General features: G+C 45.2%; 1 protein-coding gene across 1 annotated transcript in view; it reads left to right on the forward strand.

Annotated features, from left to right (window-relative positions):
• The window catches only part of LOC119442201 (sodium-coupled monocarboxylate transporter 1), a 51,486-nt gene extending 43,681 nt beyond the window's left edge, over window positions 1-7,805 (forward strand). The window contains exon 16 of the mRNA XM_037706980.2: window positions 7,259-7,805. Within this exon, the coding sequence (XP_037562908.1) occupies window positions 7,259-7,377 (119 nt within the window). The 3' untranslated portion in view covers window positions 7,378-7,805. The remainder of the gene's footprint in view (window positions 1-7,258) is intronic.
• The last annotated feature ends 11,249 nt before the right edge of the window (window positions 7,806-19,054 follow it).

Consider the following 19,054-nt stretch of genomic DNA (forward strand, 5'->3'; position numbering starts at 1 on the left):
TCGTGTTTTTTTTTTTGTTTGTTTGAAAACTGACACTACCTGATTGACAACGTCTGCTTGCACGTGAATATTCCTTTCCGTTCTTAGCACCCCTACTTCTTGGAAGTGCTGAGAGCACAACACCTTCTACACCTAGCTCATCCCCTTTGCTAACACAATTAAACTCTCTACCCCTTATTTGAGCATTTCGACTTACTCTACTCACCCGCTTATTATCACGTCCCCACTGTGGGTGGAGAAGATGGAGCTACATAAACGCTGTCAAAAAAAAAGAACTTGTTGCCCTGAGGAAGACAAGTCCTCTTGTCGACACGTTGGCTTGAGATATCCCTTGTTCAACAACTGTTGAACAATTGAAGTCTCCGTTAATTGTCCTAGGAACCACTGTCTTGTTTGCATCATTGTAAAACAGAGTATATGGATGTAGTGGTTTGATATACTGCATATACAGTGTGTGCGTTCTTTTACTTCGAACACAATTTTTTAATTATACAATATTTACTCCAATTATGTCACTGCTGATGAATTATCTGCCCAGAACGCACATAATTTGCAAGAAAAACCATAGCAATCCATTTAATAATTAAAGTACATGCATTATTTGAGTTCCTAGTTACCAACCTTGCGGCCCATGTTTATATTGAAAAGTTGAAGAGAATAGTAAAAGTCTTCTTGTTTCGTGTTTCTACATTTCATAATGGCTACGTACCCCGAAATACTTGGCGTCAAAATATCCGTTCGGTTTACCGCTTTACGTACGTGGCACTGTGAAAAGGGGCTTTCTGCCAAACCCCTGTGTGACGTAAAAATTATGGAGTTAACTGAAGCTGCCGCCGTGATTCCCTTATCCCGCGATTTCATTCCTACTGGCGCTGTGAGCAACTAACGATTAGATGCATGGTCACTTCAGCAGCAGGGACGAGGCGGACCGCTTTATCGCGCCGTGTAGCTAAGCTTAGTTTTACGCCGCCCTAATGCATCGTAGAGAGTTTGTACCGGGGAGCCGCGTTTCACAGTGCTACGTGCGTAATAAGGCACATCGAACGAATGATTTCACGGTACTTATTTCGGTTCGCAGGGCCATTCTGAAATGTAGAAACGTGGAACTATACCTTTGGGACGATTCCCTTCAACTTTTCAATGTTAAAATGTGCTGTAAAGTTTGTAATTAAGAAATTAATAAATTTAAATAGTTGAATGAATTAATTAATTGATTTGTTTTTCGTGCAAATGCCAGCCTAGGCTAGTAATCAATCTGTAATGACATCACTTGAGTGACTTTTATTGGCTTTTTCTTTTTTTAATGTGCTGGAATTTAAAAAAATAAGATCACCGTATAGGTAAAGTACACCGATGCAAACGAAAGCGAACAGCGAAGTGCATTGTACTGTGCAATTAGGATTGATTTTCTGTCCTTTACCACGCTGACAATGCACTGATATACATACATTCATCCACCTAGGTGGTATCACGATATACTGTTGCTGTCTAGATTTTAGGATTTTGCAACTTTATGACATGCCTTTTTACAAAGTGGTTGATTCTTGTTTCTATTTGCATATTTCACTTACGGGTATTAGATAGAGTTTAAATGCCGATAACACGCGCAAAGAGGGACAAAATTGTTTGAGGCTGTAAACGAGTGACAGCAATGAATTGAAAGCAAGAGAAAGAATGACTTGGATACAGTTTAAAAGTGGTATTACATTGCCAATATCATTTGAAATATATCTGCCGACAAACAACGCCTCCTTCGTAATGCAGAATAACGTCATTTACCAATAATACCGCGCTGTTCGGGGAACCAAGAAAAGAATACAGCAGTAAGCAACCCTCTGTCCCCTGAACGAACCCAACATGTATATAGATAAGCAACCTTCGATAGGGTTTAAATTTGGCACGAAGAGATAGGAGCGTGTAGCTCTGATGAAAAAGAGAACTACAGCCGTTTATGCTCTGTTCATTGGGGACTATAGAAACAAGCTGTTCTCTTCTTGTTCTTTCTGTGGTTTTACGTGCCAAAACCAGTTCTGATTATGAGGCACGTCGTAGTGGAGGGCTCCGGATTAATTTCGACCACCTGGGGTTCTTTAACGTGCACTACAACGCAAGCACACGGGCTTAGAGACAAGCTGTTAACGCCGCAGTGTTGTGACGGTGGCGCCCTTCAGTCAACCACCGATTCCGGTCGCAATGGTTTTGGAGGGCCACGCTATTGTTGTACGCGTTTCGTAGGCAGACGACCGGAAATAGTACTGCCAGAGGTCATAGTGTAGAATGCACGGCCAACGCCTTTACCAGCATTGACACTGCCGGATATTTAGAGGTAATGAGGCCGACGTGCAGACGTGTCTGGGCCTTCACCTACGTGCACCCACCGTTATGACTAGGCACGGAAGCGGATGCTCGAAATAGACTAGACTGCGCGTTTATGAACAACCTCTGGCTATGGAGCCATGTAGATTGTACGCCCTTTATACATAGTGGCCCGTTGATCAGTTATAAAGAATTAACTAAACCAGATCTCCAGTAGTGCGCCTCAGGGCACTGCGGTGTAGCGAGGACGCGAAGACAAGCCGAAGTGCAATTGGAGAGGAGGAATTAGTTCCGATAAGAACCAAGTTTTTGTGTTCCGTGCGTGAAAACATACGGTGGGTAAAGTTGGTAGCGAAATTAGAGAGTCGTGGCATTCTTGCTCCCCCCCGCCCTTCGCACATGCCTACAGGCGATCTTCCTTGTTAATTTCTGATAAAAACATTTATTATGAATTACTGAAAATCAATGAAGACGTAGAACATTAAGACCTATACTAGCAATGTAATTACCTTCCCAGGAGCATTGGAGAAACATCTATTTAGCTAGTACACTTTATTTATGTGGTGCTTTCAACCTAGGCGGCCGCATTTCCATGGGGGCGAAATGCGAAAACACCCGTGTACTTAGATTTAGGTGCACGTTAAAGAACCCCAGGTGGTCCAAATTTCCGGAGTCCCCCACTACGGCGTGCCTCATAATCAGAACTGGTTTTGGCACGTAAAACCCCATAATTTAATTTTTTTAGGCGAAACATGTTTCAGTTTGAAGAGTAATTACATTGTTAGCACTGCAACAACCGCTATCCCCCCCCTCTCTCTCTCTCTATCTCTCGTCTTCAAGGCCCCAAGCAAAGCGTACGTCTAGTGCGATACGCCTTGGTCGCAGAGGTCACATGGTTCACAGATAAGCGACCTTGAGTTCTTCGCGCGTTGAGTTACGTCAGTGTTCCCTGGAATGCGCCAACGGCATGTAAAGTATCAGTTTCTGCCAGTGAAAACTACGGCACTGAGCCGAAGGAAATAAAAGGAAAGGGTGCAGGCGGTGGAACTTAAAGATTAAAACGCTGAGTGATCGGCAAACCTACCGTGTAAACAATAAAAGATACGCACATGTTGCAGCGAACAAACAGTTGTCAGCGTTAAAAGTGCGTCGCAGCGCTTAATGGGAAACACTTTCCGGAAGAATGTCACAGCCTGAGCGAAGCGGCGTGTATCTGCGTTGGTGTGGGAATTGATGCGAGAAAGCTTTACGCATGACTGCGCGCGACCAGGCTGGCATACGGCGCGTTTACATGGCAGCGATTACGCTTCGCGTGCGATCGGCAGACACCATATCGCTCGGCGCTCGTTCGGAACATAATTCCGTGACGTAACGATGACGCACGGAGACTAAAACAAACACGCTTCTAGTGGCACCGCCAACCGCCAAATACATTCCATTGCAGGATAGGAAATGCCTGACTGGTGTCACGCCACGTAGTTTCTGGAACACTGTTGAGACCAATTTGTACAGCGATAAGTTACTTTCAACCTAAGCAGATTACCGATGAGTTTGCGACGAATATCTTGAGCAGCTTGAGAATGTGTCACATAGAGAGCTCCTTGACAAGTAACCCGCTCACTGGCAAACAGAGAGGCGCCACACTTGGTGCGTTTGTTATAACTTCAATCTGTAGCCACCGGCCACAAAATATCGACTTGTAGCCGATCGTTGAACAAATACTGGTATACTATAACTGAAAAAGTTGAAGAGGATCCCTAAGCATATTCTTATGAGATGAGAACGCGAAAGCGTTTCTTTTGGCTAGGTTGTTGTTACGGAGGGCTGCTGCAAAGTGGTGTTGCCAAGTTGTGCTATAAAGGATGAGGAAATGTGAGAGGTGCCCGCTTCCGCCTACCTAGCCAATAAACGCGGCCGCGGCTGCAGGTTGTTGCTGTGGTGGAGTGGAGCGCGCGCAAACTGTGCTGCGGCAGGCGTTGACGCCCGCGTCAGTTCCGGTGGGAGAGGTCACGTGCTTTCCGTACACGGCTTTCGCGGGCGCCTTTGGCGGACGCCAGTTGGGTGCGCGCTTCCGCCAACCTAGCCAAGAAACGTTTTCGCGTTAATAAAGTGCCACGCGATGATGTCTTTAACGGCAACCGTAACACCTGTACGGGGAAATAAGGGTGCGTCTTGGTGAGCCGGCGTCGGTATCTCTCATCGTCCCGTTTTCGGACACTATCAGCAAACGCACTTATCGAACACTGAGCGCGTCTTCAATACACCTTCAATGTTCGCACGTTGGTCTCACGTAACGCGTGGGGTGCGACATTTAGGCATCTTCTGCGATACAATATTAGTGGCGGCGATGGGTTTCTTCAGGCGTGTTTCCCCTAGCAAACTGTACAGCACGCGAACTCAAAGGTGAATCACCTTGTGTCCAGCGAGCCGGCGTCGCTGACAAACCCAAGCCGAGTACGTGGGACTATACTTGTGGGTTTTCTAAGCCCTTCCAGGAACAGATTAAATGCTGAAGGCATTTTAGGGGGAGGCCGCTCTTAAGTAATCTTTCAAGCGGAACCTTAGGTACAGCTTAGGTACTGCGAAAGAGAGTGTCGGATGTAACCCGTTGCATCAGATAAGTCTACAGAGGGCAGAAACAGAGCGACGCGCGTGAGCCTTCACTTCTTACAGAAGCGCGACACCTTAGCGATTTCGTAAGATTGTCTGTACGCACCGTTGATGAATCAATATAACAGCAGCAGGCTCAGCCACGACATTTCTAAATGATGATGATGATAATACGCGTCTTGTCTTTTCAATGCATGCTCATGCGGGCGCAGTAATAGCATTTTCTTCACTGCATGCGCACAGGCATTGTCAAGTGTCCTTGTCGGTGCTGTCGAGTGATCGTTTGCGACATTTTTTTGTTTTTGTTTTGTAGTCAGTGTTGAATGTGCATTGCTCTGGCTGAAATGTCTCGTGCGCACTGGTGTATAAACGAAGTTATGCTTTCTTGAGGGCCCGCTGCGCTTTGGCCTGTGCGCGTGATTGATCTGATTTTTTCTCATCTCTCTCTCTTTCACCGATCCCTCCCCTCTCCCCTCATGTAGGGTAGCAACTTGGCAAAGTCTAGCTATCCTCCCTGCCTTTTCTTGTCTTTTGCTTCCTTCTCTCTGACTCTATCTCACTGAGCGCGATAGCATCTTTCCTTTATTTATTTCAATTTGTATGTTCACACCACTGTTCATTTCATGGGACGCACGGAAGAAGAAAAAAAAAAGGCATAGTTCATCTCCCCGAGAGATGTATTTGTGGTTCACAATAAATAGTTTTTAACACATATAAACCGTCCTTCATTTGCTTGCTATGGTGAGCACAACCAATATAGATAAGAACTATACGCTGGCATTGGCGTAATTATTCTTGCCTTTTTGTGGCAAGTTTGTTACTGCTCATTTCGGTGTTTCTTTCGTGATATCTAGGCGGCCGTCACTCGGTGCAAGTCACATTTATAGATGCACGATTCCAAGATTATGCTACGGAATACTTCATACCCTATAAAGCTTAGATCGCTAGCAGTTGTAGTCATCGTTCAAAATTACAATACGAAAGGACCTATTGGTGAAACTTGTAAAAAATCTGATTCGCAAAAACGAAGACAGCTTTTAAATGGGCTTAAAGAGAAAACCTTTTTGAAAGCAAGTTTAGGAGGAGGCTTCAGCTCAAGACCTCCTAATTAAATATACTGGAATAGGAGAAATCCTCTTCCTTGGCAACCACTGCACCGATTTTAATGAAGTTTGGTGCATTCGAAAGAAGAAGGTAAAATCAAGTCACTGTTGGAAGTCGACTTTCAATTTAAAAAAAAATTTATAGAAAAAAATCTTGCAAGTTGCAAAATTGTAAAACCTCAAGTACCTAGTCTACAATTATCTAATTTGGTAACAAGAAAGACGCCATAACTCTTTAAACTCCACCTAATGAAACATTTAAGACGGTCAAAATTGATGTATTTATACCACTCCTACATATACCAATAATTTGTGAGTAGAACTTTCGCTAGGCCCTTGTAAACATTGTAACGTTTGGAAGTTGTAAACGTGTACATCAAATTTTGCCGCTTTAGATGCTCTAATGGATCTAACCGATGCAGTTAACAGAACTGCGATACTTATTTTTGGCGCAGAGTTATGGATTTGTAAACTTTGTGCTTCTATTTATTTTTCTATTTTTCCGATGGTCGGCAATTTTTTTCAAAAAGTTCGAGGTCATAAATCCTTATTCTGCTTCCTAGAGTTACTATAATTTACTTTCTCTTTTCAAATGCAACCGATTTCACTAAAATCGGTCCGGATGTTGTTTCGTAATACATTTCTGCGTTTTACATGTACATGAATATGGAAACCGCAGTTGGCCCCGAGCTAAAGTTTCCTTTTAAGTAAGATTCCTACTCGTTGGTTTCTTCCACCATAGAGGAAAAAAAAAAAGAAAAGAAGCACGACGGGGCGCGTAATGGTTTTCGTGCGTGTTTTTTTTTTTTTAAGAAAAAGAAAGAACAGCAAACAATACCAACATCAACAAAATCATATATTTTTTATATGGCTGTGGTAATACGTCCTGGTAATAACAGCGAGCCCATTTTATGAACTCATTATATTACCAGAACTGAATTGGTCCTAGATCTTTGAAGGACTATTTGCTATTGAGTGTCCAGTCTTAATAACACAACAGTGCAAGTTGTTCTTTTCATTTGCATTTGCGGGAAGAAATCAGTGATTCGCCTGAGCTAAAACACAGGTGACATGTGACAATGCGAGCGTAGAGCAACTGTTTCAAACTAAGAAGCTAGATGTGGGTTACTGCAGAGCAGCTGCCTGTTGGCAGCATTATTGCACGGCGTAACATACAAATGCTTCCGGAGTCTGATACACGGCTGTGTGCGTTCTCTGGCCTCCCGTAGGCTCACCGTTCCCGCCTCCAACCGATGTCGTGTGCCTGCCGCAGCCATCGCTAGCTCACGTCCCACGAAGAAGGCATTCTAGTTACCGTGCCAGCAACGGCGAGTCATCGAGGATGTAGGACTACCCCCATGTTTTCTGACTTTCGACATAGAATAAGGGGGCAGTCAAGCGACTTGAAACTTCGCAGAAAGCTGTCCTTGGAGTACGGAGCCACCAGCAGCTGCGAAGAAAACAACAGTGGTCGTGACGATGATGGGTCGTAGACTAGTATGACAATGGCTATATCACTGCCAATAAATTGCATCGTTCAGTCATGCATTCGGGTGCGCAAGATGTGACCTGGGATTTTGTCAAATGATGGCGGTTCCCTAAAGCGCACGAGGCAGTCGAATGAACTGCCTTTACGCATCACCATAGAACACAATTTACAACCCGTGAACGCAAATCAAGTCGAAAGCGTAAGAAAAGGACAATGCTTCGATTTTGTTTTTTTAACCGTCAGACACTGTGCGCCCGATTGATTTGTATGATCTCAAATAAAATAAAATTTTCATCCCAAAATACAATTTTGAGGGACATTTGATTTGCGTATACTAATGTGTGGCTATCGGGTGCTGGAAGGCAAAGAACACGTCAGATTACTAGACTTTGCAACAAGGCAACTTGAGTTATTAATCTCCTGTAGCTGAGTTAAAAAGCCGCAGTTTCGCCCAAAGGCGAAGCATCGATTGCGATAGCAAATCATTAGATAGCTGTACGAAGTAAGGTTAGTAGTATTATCGGCTGGCATAAATTGTAGTAAACATTCGCTTACTAACTAAATTAATAAGCATGGCGTCACGCGCGCACAGGCAAAACTGAACCGATGTCACTCAATGGCCATCGGCACTCGCTGTCGGAACATTGGCGTGATGAAGCGGCAGCAGCGGCGAGCGAACGCTTCATGCGGCCTTCAGCTTCAACGCGCCTTCAAAACTTGAGATTACGCGACCTCCAAGACTAGGCGCGCAAGAATACAGCGTCCACGATTCCACAAGCCATCTCGGCTATTGCAACATTTTTACTTGGAGACCTTCTTTTTCGTATTTTCCCGAGCGTCGTGCGCACGCATGAGTTGCGAGAGAGGTATCTGGAGACGTTCGATTCTCGGAATCCGCCTTTCACTATAGGCACTGCAGTACCACGGAGGAGAGCGCGCGCTAGTAAATGGGAGATCCGTATAGTTCTCATCGCGTACGTGTTCGGTAGGCGTTTTAAACCGCAGCACTTAGGCGCCCGTTCCTGCATTTCACGTCGTCGTCGTCCCTCGGCGTAACAGAGCGAATGAGCACAGCGAAGGAAAGAGCTAACGCGGGGAGCTGCGGGGGATGAAAGACGGCGATAGCGAAGATAGCGCTAAGAGGAATGCGGAGGAAGAGTGTGCAGCGGCACCATGAGGCGGAAAGCGGAGGGGGGTAATGCGAACGCGTGTGAAGAAAAGCGTAGTACCGCACAAGACGGGCTCTGCGGTGACGACCGCTACGAGATAGCGCCGGAGCAGTGCGCCGTCGTCTGTTCACCGATACCATATATGGAAACAAACATAAGCGCTGCATGAGCGGATGTCTGTTTCCGGCGGCTGCTGCGAATCGCGCCCACGCGTCACCCATACGCTGCCTCTCGCGATCTCTCGATTAGTGAGGCAGTCGCGCCACACTTCACTCCGTTTGCAATGTGCCGTACGAGACAGATTGTCTGCGAAAGCTAATATATCGCAAAATAAAAACACGTATAGAGCTGCGCTCAAGTTTTGCTTTAGGGAGATAGTATCGTAATAGGTGGATAGCAAAATGACGATGTCGTCAGCTAGCGACTTCCGGTTCTCGGGTTAGCGCTTCTGTTGCTTCGTTCAGCCTTGTCAGCAGTTTCTACAGTGCGATTTCCCGCTGTTCGCAAAAAAAAAAAAAAAAAAACACGCTTCAGCAACGTGATTATGGTTAACTGCTCGGCATTAGGATGCGAGAACTCTTCCGTGAAAGGAAAAAAAAGTGTTTCGTTTTCCATGGAATGAAGCGCACAAACGTAAATGGGCAGTTGCCGTCAAACGAGCCACCGTGAACGGCGAGCTGTGGGTACCGAACGTAGGAGCCAGAATATGTGAAGATAATTTCGCCACAGGCAAGCGTTTTGGCGAATAAATTCGTCTACTAACGTTCTAGTACAAATACCCCCTGTTTAACAATCAGTTAAATACGCACAAGTGCACCCAGCAAGTATCCTCAGCACATTGATTATGTGCCGTCTTCATTCCGGTACAACGAAAAGGCAACTGAGGCTGCACGAAAGAGGGAGGAGAGGTAACGTCAAAATAATTCGTGCACTTTTGAGATACTTAAAACAGTGCTTTCTCTCTGCAGTTATACACGACATGCGTCTCTTGACAAAAAAAAAAAAAAAAAAAAAAAAAAAAAAAAAACGGGAGACTGCGAAGGCACAGCAGCCGACGACATAGTGCGCGCTGGGCACCGCTGCAGACAAAACAGCGGACGAAGCGATCGACTGTACCGTTTGTTATGGGAAGCGTTACCAACAGCCACTTATTAGGTCGACTTACCACTTATTAAAAACTACTAAGTTAACGAACGTTTATATCCGCTCGACAAACGTTTGCGCTTGATAAACGTTATGACTATATTTGACGCGACACAAACACGTTAGGGCATGAAATGCCTGCCACATAAAAAATACACGAGTCTAGCGACAAGCGACGCGATGGAGATGGCTGTCGCGTTCACTCGTCGCCTACAAGTCGTACCGCATACGAGTGACGAGACGAGCGACGACTTTGAGCGACGTCTCCCCGGTGTTGCCGGTATGAAGGCAGCAAATACTCGCCGAAACTGGCGTTACACGTGCTTTATTAATTTAAGTCGATGTGTTTTAGTGTAAAGAGTAGCATTAATATTTCTAAAGGTCTTGCACTACGTTATTATCCTTACACGTATCAAAATCTAGTCGTTTGCTCGTTCCGTGCGACAATCGGTAGTACTTGACTAATGTATATCCATTTCCGACTTCGCGTTATTGGCTAGTCGCTCATAGCACTTCTGAGCGACGAATTCTAGATTTACAGAACCGAAGCGATCGAGCGACAAGAACAAGCGATCTGTTCGCGCGACGGCCCGTTTCGTCGCTCGAAGCCGTCGCTCGTCGCCGTCGCGCACAAAATCGCTCTCATGCGGTTTGGGCTTAAGGGCGCCAACATAAGTACGAAGGAGCGATAGCTCACACTTACGTTTTGGAACTGCCCAGCGGTGGTTATATCGTGGTTTTTCACCAAAGTTCCGCAGTATATAAAAGACAAAGCGCGTGAAGCATGGGCATGAAGTGACGGCGGCATAGACGGCGTCGTGGTCTCGAGCCGGAAGTTGTAGCAGAATACGCCGTACCCCACAATCCCTTGCGACAACCGAGATTTTGCTATCCATCTATTGTTGGTGAATTCTTTACAGCGAAGCTGTTAAGGGCTCACTCTTCGATGGTCGCGTCCGGCAATAGAAAAAAACCTCTCATTGATCGTATGCTGTATGTGCGAGTGAAAGCGCGCGAGGGCGAGGGACGCGCGCTTTCACGGGGAGCGAATGCACGGCGGAGAGCAAACGCGACTTCCCAGTGGAAGGGGAGCGGTGGGCGAGGAGGGCATTGAGGCACCCTAGACTACAGTGCCTATTCTAGGCATTGTACCTAGACTGTGCGTGTGCGTGCCCGCTCTCCCCCTGCGGCGCATGCGCGCAGCGTTTTGACAGCGGTTGTGGGCGGTCACACGAACAACGCGCACAACTGTTGTCGACGGCGGCGGCGTTTTGGCAGCGTTCGTACCGAACGCGCGCGGCATTGGTGACGTGTTTATGAAGAACGTGTCAACCTTTGCCATACACCCTATGGCGGTGTACCGCGTAGCGACCATAAGGTCATGGTCCCTGTGGTCACTAAAAAAATCAAAACCACCCGATTATATATATTTCTCATTCTTTAATTATTCAAATAACCAATTCCACCATCACATCTTAATAGTCATAATTGGGAATACATAATTCCCACCATACTACAGCTTCGCTGGTCTTCCATCTCCACCCCAGTGGAAGGGCTGATAGTTTTGACAGCCGCCTAAAATGACAATGACCCAGCGAAAAAAATTCAAACTCAAGAACCACTGAAATGGGTTCGGACGTGGGTACTAAGTGAAGAAAACACTAAAGAATGATGGTAGAAGTCATAGTCATGAGCGTGACTGAGCAAAAGTGACAATGGCTCAGCAAAAAAAAATTTATACTCAAGAACCTCTGAAATGGGTTCGGACGTGGGTACTAATAGAAGGAAACACTAAAGGATGATGGTAGAAGCTATAGTCATGAGCATGACTCAGCAAAAATGACAATGACTCGGCAAAAAAAATTAACTATAGAACCACTGAAATGGGTTCGGACGTGGGAACTAAGTGAATGAAACACTAAAGGATGCTGGTAGAAGTCATAGTCATGGTCATGACTCAGGAAAAATGACAGACTCGGCGAAAAAAGATTAACACTCAAAAACCAAATGTAATGGGTTCGGATGTGGTACTGATTGAAGGGAAAAGGCTAAAGATTCATGGTGTAAGTCATAGTCATGAGCATGACTAAGGCTTTGGCCTTAAGGTCTCTTAGGCCTAGCTAAAGGGACTCCTCAGGACTCGTGACATGTGTGTCATGCAGGTAATGAAACAGCCGCCTAAGTCTTGGCGCTCTCATGGTCGTTTCGTTAACTTGGTAGGCTCCTCACAGACTGCTTCGCATAAAATAGACTCCCACATGGCGTGGGATCTGCCGGCTTTTTTTTCTGCGTTATCTTTTGTTAGGCCACACTTGCAGCGCACATCTCGTTTTCCAATGCCAACTAGCTTTTTGAGATGACTGGCGTGTGGGTCACGTTGCATAGCACGAGCGAGAGCCTGTGCGCGCTTCAATCTCCTTTAGGTGACGAACTTGGGAATCGAACGCGCGAATAATAGCAAACATTATTAGCACTGTCTTTCGTGTGAGTCACGTCGCATAGCAACAAGACGCTCAGGCCGCGCAGAAGATCCGGTACGACAGCCGACATTGGGACGTTCAGTTTCTCCCTGGCTCCGTTGTCCTCCTACCGACGCCACGTCATCGCATCGGCTTGTCTGAAAAGCTGCTGCCGCGCTACACAGGGCCCTACACGATATTGCGGCAGCTTGGCAATGTAGAAGTCATAGTCATGAGCGTGACTGAGCAAAAGTGACTATGGCTCAGCAAAAAAAATTTATACTCAAGAACCTCTGAAATGGGTTCGGACGTGGGTACTAATAGAAGGAAACACTAAAGGATGATGGTAGAAGCTATAGTCATGAGCATGACTCAGCAAAAATGACAATGACTCGGCAAAAAAGGTTTCTTATTAGCAGGTTTCTTTATTTTCACTTATTTTTCTCTCTCTCTCCTTTCGCATACCTTTACCCCTCCCCCGGTACAGGGTAGCCAACCGGAGATAACCTCTGGTTAACCTCCCTGTCTTTCCTTTACCTTTTTCTTTCTCTCTCTCTTGGCAATGTTAACTCCGAGATCGCTCTGCTGGGACTCCCCTGTCCCCACTGACATTGTGCATGTGTCTCGGCTGAAGCCTTTCTTTGTCGAGAGTTCGAGACGGCGCCTTTACTAGCGTGGGTTATGTTACGGCGCAACCGAGAGTGGCGCCAAAGTGAGAAGACGACGATTTGACGTGTCCAGGTGTAATCAGTCTCGACAGCCATCTTATTCGTATCTCGTTGCCTTTCTTGTAAATAGTGTAAATACATGTTTATATGTGACTTTCCCCAACGTAACAATATTGTGCATTAAAAATGGGAAATTAACTCTTACAAGCTAGTGTTTCAGACGCTTGGCGCGCAAGGCGCGCTAGGCGCGTCGCATAGCATCAATTCTTACGGCGACAGCCTTAAAATATTCGTCGTTCGTTTAGTCGACCTTCAAGGTCCTTGAGCGAAAACCGTGTCGTCGAAGCGAAATCGTACACGACGACGACTCGACCGCCCCGGCATCGTGTCTTACCTATGTGCAAACGCTCACGCAACAATTGTGATGGTGTGCGGGTCACCGTCGTCATCGTCTTCTATGAGTAAGCAAGCAACGCTCGCGTGACAATTCTGATGGTGCGCGGGTCAAGCAAGCAACACTCACGCAACAGTTTTTATGATACACCGTGACCCGTACGTGTACCATAAAATTGTTGTCATCATCGGGTTAATTAAGACAGAGTTAACTCAGGCACTAGAACCAACGACCTTCGGTAGGAGTCGAAGACTAGAGCTTATGTGGAAGTCGAACTTACCACCTTTGGCGTTAAAGCGAAGTTAATTTAGGCCCAGTTAATCAATATATAGTTAATTATGGCACTCGAACCGGCGAGCCTTGGTCGGGAAAAACAAGTAATGAACGTCTCTTGAGCGTGCAGGCTTTCGCCTTGACCTTCTTTGGCGTATGCTAAAGTGACTGTCAATTTTTCATAAAAGTGATCGCACGTGTCTTCCAAACGACGATGAAGAAAGTAGTTACGGGACACGTTCATCCCCGAATATACGCTCTGATATGCTTGTTTTATGTCGGTTGCAACCCTAATAACAACACTTGTAAAATCGCCTCCTTCTTGGCCATACTCCAGCTATGGGCAAATTCCTTGGCAAAAACAAAAAATTCGCTGCACGTATCTTATCGTACTGCTGCGCTGTGGCGCGTTTCTGCAAGGTTAAGCACGCCGTGTCCTGTGATTAAACGCATTTTAAGGCCGACTAAATGTACCACTTTCTCTGTAAGGTCGATACACCATGGTGGCTGAGGGACACGCTCTTCACTGAAATCGGCAGCACGCCTCTTGTCGTAATGTGCAAGGCATCGCTTATAAAGACCTATAGTTGGTTCTGTCGGGGATTTCTTTTTTTTCCTCGGTTTACGCCCAAAACGCTGAACCCTCACTGTGCTGGACTGAACGTCTCATGCACGCTGTAGTCAAACCAACTTGCAGTAGTCAAACTGAGTTGGTATTTGCAACATTGTTCGCGCGGCCGAAGCGCAGGAGAACCGGTTCGCGCTAGCGCTTTTCGGTCACATCACTCGTATGCGCTTAGCCGTTGGTTTTACGCTATCTCTGCCACGTCGTTTCCTGAGCATAGCAACTTCATGAAAGGAAGCCGTAAAAACCAGACCTCCACGCGCTACATGCATTGGCGAGTACGGAAACTGTTGACGACGTCTGTCGGAATGGCTTCCTGTCTCCTCATGGGGTAGACCTTGACAATTATTCACTGTTTTATTTCGGCGAATAGCGTGAGAGACATTTTAAACACTTTAGATAAAACGTGCGGGTTGTGGCCAGCGGTATAAACATTAAAGGGATTCTGTGACAGCTCTTGGCGATCTGCCTCCTGGCATTTCACTCGTATCTGTCGTAGTTCAGCATTGTAAACAAATTCTTACACGCCAGGTGCAGTGTATTCGAGGACAACGATAATCGTCCATTCGGGCACAGCCATACTGCATCTTTTCGGCTTTTATTTGTGCTTACCAGCCAGAGCGCATTATTTCTGCAACCGTTCAAACAAATGTATTTCATGTTCCGTGATGGCCCGGCTCGCAACAATCCCACGCCGCAGAGAGAAGGAAAGATTGTGAATGACTGAAATGCAGCCAAGAAAGAGGCGAGCAGGGACAATGTGGAAATTAAATGAATCTACAGTTGTATAACAAGCCCGCTGAGCACAACTGTCATGACATTGTTGTACTCGGGTTTCCTATAGGCCGCCATGAGTGGTAACGTTACTTGTAAACGATGCTGGCATTGGTCCAGATGGCACTTTCTTTTAAACCTCCACTTAATTTTTTTAAAGTTACGTCAGTTTATACTGGAGATTGAAACCCGCTTAATTCACCCTTTCGTATAGAGTAGAAGCATATGCGACGTTTCTGTTGATGGTTACTCTCAGAGAAGAAAAATATTTGGAAAGGGAGGGTCGGGACACTGCAAAGGTTAGCGTGTAACACTAGATATTACATAGGTCCAATAAATCTCAACTACTGGTTCCATCGTCCCCATCATCGCACCATACTGATGCATTTCGCGGAAACAGGTCTGCATGTTTACATTTGAGCGGAGGTCGACAAACTCCCTTATTAGACCACTTACTTCTCGCTTCTGTAAAGGGTTAATATTTCTAAATATCATGACAGTCCCAACGCTGCATCTTTTCCACATTTCCTACTGATGCTTGCTATAGAAATCTATAGACAACTATGTATGTATGTATGTATGTATGTATGTATGTATGTATGTATGTATGTGTGTATGTATGTATGTATGTATGTATGTATGTATGTATGTATGTATGTATGTATGTATGTATGTATGTATGTATGTATGTATGTATGTATGTATGTATGTATGTATGTATGTATGTATGTATGTATGTATGTATGTATGTATGTATGTATGTATGTAGAAGAAAAAAGGAGGGTGCTATGCTTGTGCTAGGCATTCAAAGAACGAAACAAGCAGTTTTCTATCTGTGACAGGCGTGAATCGCAGCTCTATTGTACAGCAGATCTAGTTTTCTTTGTTTAAACGATGTCTGTGCAGACGCCATATAAACAAAAAAGAGGCCCAGTCCCATATGTCGCGTGTCGACCATTCCTGACGCCGAGAGCTGCTCTTTCCTTCCTTTTTTATTTTTGTCGACGGACCTCCTGACAGTCAGTTCCTATGCACTTGCGCAGGATGAATTCCACAGGAAGGTGAGCCGGTCGGTGGCTGCATTGGTATCTGTGAGCGCCATTGGTTGACCTGTGTTATCGCCCTTTCGAAAGCAGCGGATGAAACTATTGTGTTGACGCCTTGTTGATTCAAGGTTATTCGGGCTGCGTGTGTTTTTCAAGTGACTCGACGGGCTAGTGCGCACGTTGGCCGGTGCTAGAATGTTAGATTAATTTGTCTTGCTCGTGCATCAACCGCCACCATCGAGTTCGACGAGTGCCAAGGTAAGTCTAAAATTAAACTTGGCAAGATAAGTCTAAAATTAGAACTGCTACTATAGGGTTAAGTACAGGTGCACTGTTCCAGTGAAATTGGAAATCCAGAGACGGTGCCATTCGCAGATCACATGAAGGCGGTAGGAATAGCTCTGTATGCAAGTGGCAAACGTGGACATAAATCTAGTACAAAAACACGTGCACTATGACAATATTGGGTATTTGCTTTACTCTCACCAATGCCGCATGCGACACTAAAGAACAAGGTATGTTAAAGAAATGTAAATGTGTCCGTGGAATAGTGTGAACTTGTGAAGCAGTGGCAGCGATATCCAGTTAATTAAAATTATTGCGCTCGGTAAGAGCCCAAGTGTTGACGCTCTTTGTGTTGCACGAAATATAGGGTGTTTCAGCGAACACTTTAAAAAAATTTGTAAAGGTTGCTCGTGGCAGATAGCACAATTCTAGTTCATGAGCTGGTCTATCCGAAGAAATTGAAAAATATTACCTTATCGCCCATATTACAATTTACAAATTATGGCCGTGGAGTTCGCAAGGCGGGTTTACCAGTTTCAATATATTAATTCCCGAACATAGCGGAGAAATGCATTGGCGTTCCGGTTACTTTCTTAAGAAAACGTCGTTTTATGCATTGAAGCGCAAAGTTCGGGAATTAATCTCTTGAAACTGGTGTCACCATGACAATTCGTTCCAAATGGCTCCGCCTTGCGAACTCCACGGCTCGAATTTGTAAATTGCAATATGAGCCATAAGGTAATTAGTGAAAAACTTAGTTAGTGTTTTTTGTTAATTAGTCGATTATGCATTTAAATTGCTTGTGCATGTCCGCCTCTTCTAATAGACCAGCTCATGAGCTTGAATTGTGCTATCTGCCACAGAAAGGCTTCAAAAATTTATTAAAGTCTTCGCTGAAACACCCAGTTTCTGCAGCGATCGAATCTGCTTCTGGAAAATTACAGCTTCTTTTTTTTTTCCTCTCTCAATGTTTCACGTCTCTCTGACGAGTGCAGCTGGTAGCATGCAGTCTCAATTATACTAAGAAATGACCGAGGTTTGAAACCAGTTACGGTGCTTCCGCGGCGATGGTCTCGAATTTTTCAAAAATGAGAGACTCGATACAAGCGGACAATAATTACTGACTAAGCTTCAAAGCGAACATCAGAATTGATGCGATAACTTGCCAGCTTGTCTCTAAGCGTCGTGACAATGACTACGCGAAATTTACCAAAACTCAGTTCTGAAGCAAACGAGTACGCAGTTCCATCGAACCGTTGATGTCATGAGACCTCTTCGCTTATACTATGGCGCTGAAATAAGCGGACGTAGGTATCTCTGCGCAAGTGTCACCCAGAAAATATTTTTTGCCATGGTCACTTATATGAGGAAAGGCCGAAAAACAGCTCTCTTTATAGAAATGGAAAATAAATGAAAGAGATTTTGTGACGTGATGGTGACATGTACTCCTTTGAACGCATTAGTTATAATAACAAGAAAAATATTGTAGAGCAAAAAAAAAAGACGTCACAGGCTCGGAATGCCGAGAGCGGTGTCAGCTAAAGTAAATGAAGCCCGCACTGAGTCCTGGACAACAGGTGCGGACGAATTCCACCACGCACTGCACTGAATCCCGACTTACGCACGTATGCTCAGTTCTAATTAAACACGTACACCAGGTGACGATGCGGTCCAAGATGACCAAGATTTAAAGTACACGGAAGTATCAACCGGTCAGCAGTCGGGATAAGCAAGGAGACGTTTCGAGTAACTAGGTGACGATTGGTTTCAAATCGGATGCCAATAAATCATCATCATCATCAACAACAGGCGTATAGGTGAGGAAAATACACAGATGACATGATACGCGCACATGATACACGATAGTCACAAGTGGGCTTCATCCCATAAGAGACACAAAGATGAATATGAACAACTACTTTTATAATAAAAATGCCAGCTTTTTCCACAAGTCCGGTTTGTACGCATTAGTCACAAACATGTGATCCTGCGCTACCCGTAAAACCAACTGACATCTCCATCTGTACGGGCCTTCTGCACGTGGGGCGCTGCGTGCCACAATACGAACGCTATCGATAACTGCATTCTCCAAGTTAATGTTCTGGCTTGATTATTTTCGGACTCGCATTGTGTTTCATTTTCATTCATCGTTCAATTTTGTGGCATGCTCCTCTTACTTCGTTTTCCTGACTTTTAACCTGCTTCAGCATAGTTTTCTAGTTATTTCAAACACAAGTGGTTGTCTCGAACCCCTTTCTCTCCATTTAACTTTCCACCAATAACGGGGCCCTGTCCTGCATAACATGCCTGCCACTCATTCTTTTCTACGTCCCTGTCGGCCTAAATTACACTTACTTGACATGTGTGCGTGTATTGTTCGTATAAACGGTCATCCAAGCAACGTATTCAGCTGTTATGTTGACGAACCACGGGCTATCAGGGACGTCGCCATGCGGTTTCCAGATTATTTATTACCATCATTGCTCGCACTGTCAAGAACCACCTGGTATAGTTAAAATCAGAACTGGTTTTGGCACGTAAAACCCCATAATTTTGGTATAGTTAAAATCAAATCGAAACGTCTCACTGCTGCGTCCTTTGTATCCCGCTACTTTTATAATACTTTCCTTGTTCTTGTCGCATACTTGCCGCAAGCGTTCGCTCGACATGGCTTTGTCGTCAGCTGCCCCATGATCAAAT

The sequence above is a fragment of the Dermacentor silvarum genome, chromosome 2 (assembly GCF_013339745.2).
Source record: "Dermacentor silvarum isolate Dsil-2018 chromosome 2, BIME_Dsil_1.4, whole genome shotgun sequence".
Taxonomy (NCBI): Eukaryota; Metazoa; Arthropoda; class Arachnida; order Ixodida; family Ixodidae; genus Dermacentor; species Dermacentor silvarum.